Here is a 1781-nt window from a genome sequence, read left to right on the forward strand (position 1 = left end):
CATTCCTTTTCCTCAGTTTTGTTAGTTCTGGTTTTATTTCTGCTATGGCTTCAGCGACGTTCACTGTCATGGCACAAAAACTTATGACCTGTTATTTCTAATTAGATTTTTTTAGTTTAGTTTTTAACTTATTTTATGGTTTTAAAACAAATGTTTTGTTGTTGTTTTTTCAAATTAAGATTTGCCCCTCTTTTGATGTCAAAATTTTAAAGCAGTTATTTTGTTTTTTTCAAAATATAAATTGTCTCTCTTTTGTTAGTCAATGTAAAAATTATAGTGTACAGTGAAAAAAGACTGATCTGATACTACAATACAAGGCCGCTGTGATAAAGGCTGACACCATTACTATTGATAACAGGCTATTCAAGCGAGGATGTAGAGGTCTAGATATATCGCACAAGGACGACAGACCATCATGGAAGGTCACTTAAGGATCAATCAACGTAAGTCCCAGAAAGAGAAGTTCTGGCGTTTTGCAGTATTTTACCTTTTCTGATATAGTGAAACATATATCAATGCTGGGATATATTTGCAATTATTTTGGCAAATAAAGGGTTACATAAAATTGTTATCGTCATTTCCAAACTATCGTTCTTGCAATTCATCTGCAGTTATGTGGATTCAGCCTTCTCAGTATTTTCAGTAGTAACAGTGGAACCAGCATCAGAGCCTCCACTGTCTCTGCCCTCAGTGTTGCAGGCAAGGCAAGGTAGCTTCTTCTCGAGGGCAGCTCGATACTTAGGATGGCTGATAGCGTACACGATAGGGTTGTAGACAGCGTTGGCTTTGGCGAAGACGGAACCCCAGATGGAGAATAGAGGAGTAACCATGGGCTTGTTGAACATTCCTCCCCAGTTGATGACGAAGTAGGGGGTCCAGGCCATGAACCATAGGGTAACAGTCATGAGAGCAACCTTACACAGACGACATTCAGCAGAGGTCTTTTGGGCTTCTTCACTCCTCAAGGACTTGACTCCCATCTTCTTGGCCTGTTCTCGCATTCCCTTCTCGTGAGCAGCCACAGCCTTGACAATGAAAGTATAGCTATAGATGATGTAGAACAGAGGGAAGATGTACACCCAAACTGAGTATACATACAGGTAACTCTTAGAAAACTCCGACTCAGTCAGATAGTCTGTCCCACATGCAGTCATGTTGCCCTCAGGAACATAACGATTCCAGCCAAAGAATGGTGGAAGACACCAAGCAAAAGAAAAGAACCATGTACCAACTATCCTTAGCATGGCACCTCCAGACGTCAGTGGTTCAGCAGATACTCCTTTCACAATGACATTGTATCGATCAGCAGTGATGAATACCATGGTCCAAATAGAAGCGCAACCGAAAAGAGAACCGAAGAATGCATAGATCTCACAGAATAGCGCCCCAAGAGTCCATGTCTGCCAGTAACACGACACCACCATAGGAGGGAACATGGTGAGCATCATCAAGAAATCGGAAAAGGCCAGATTGACCACCAGTAGATTAGCAGGCGATCGAAGAGATTTAGTATTCATGAAGACCCAGACGACGACGAAGTTTCCAGCTAAGGATAGACATCCCATAACAACCATCCAGAAACCAACGAGGCCGTACCAGAGAGGGTTCATGGGAGGGAACTGATACCAATGCTCATGCACCATATGGAGAATTTCCTTTGGTGCAGTATCAACCACCGTATAGTTGCCATATGGATTGGTGGTTTCCAGGACAGTGACTGGATTTGGGTTGTTCCATGACGACATCTGTAATGAAATAAAATATATTGAGTGCCATTGAAA

General features: G+C 42.0%; 1 protein-coding gene across 1 annotated transcript in view; it reads right to left on the bottom strand.

Moving 5' to 3' along the window:
* Positions 1 to 512: 512 nt before the first annotated feature.
* Positions 513 to 1781, bottom strand: part of LOC119581675 (rhodopsin-like) — a 1916-nt gene continuing 647 nt past the window's right edge. Inside the window, exon 2 of the mRNA XM_037929800.1 lies at positions 513 to 1752. Coding sequence (XP_037785728.1) covers positions 612 to 1745 — 1134 coding nt within the window. The 5' untranslated portion in view covers positions 1746 to 1752 and the 3' untranslated portion in view covers positions 513 to 611. The remainder of the gene's footprint in view (positions 1753 to 1781) is intronic.

Source organism: Penaeus monodon, chromosome 15 (genome assembly GCF_015228065.2).
Source record: "Penaeus monodon isolate SGIC_2016 chromosome 15, NSTDA_Pmon_1, whole genome shotgun sequence".
Lineage (NCBI taxonomy): Eukaryota > Metazoa > Arthropoda > Malacostraca > Decapoda > Penaeidae > Penaeus > Penaeus monodon.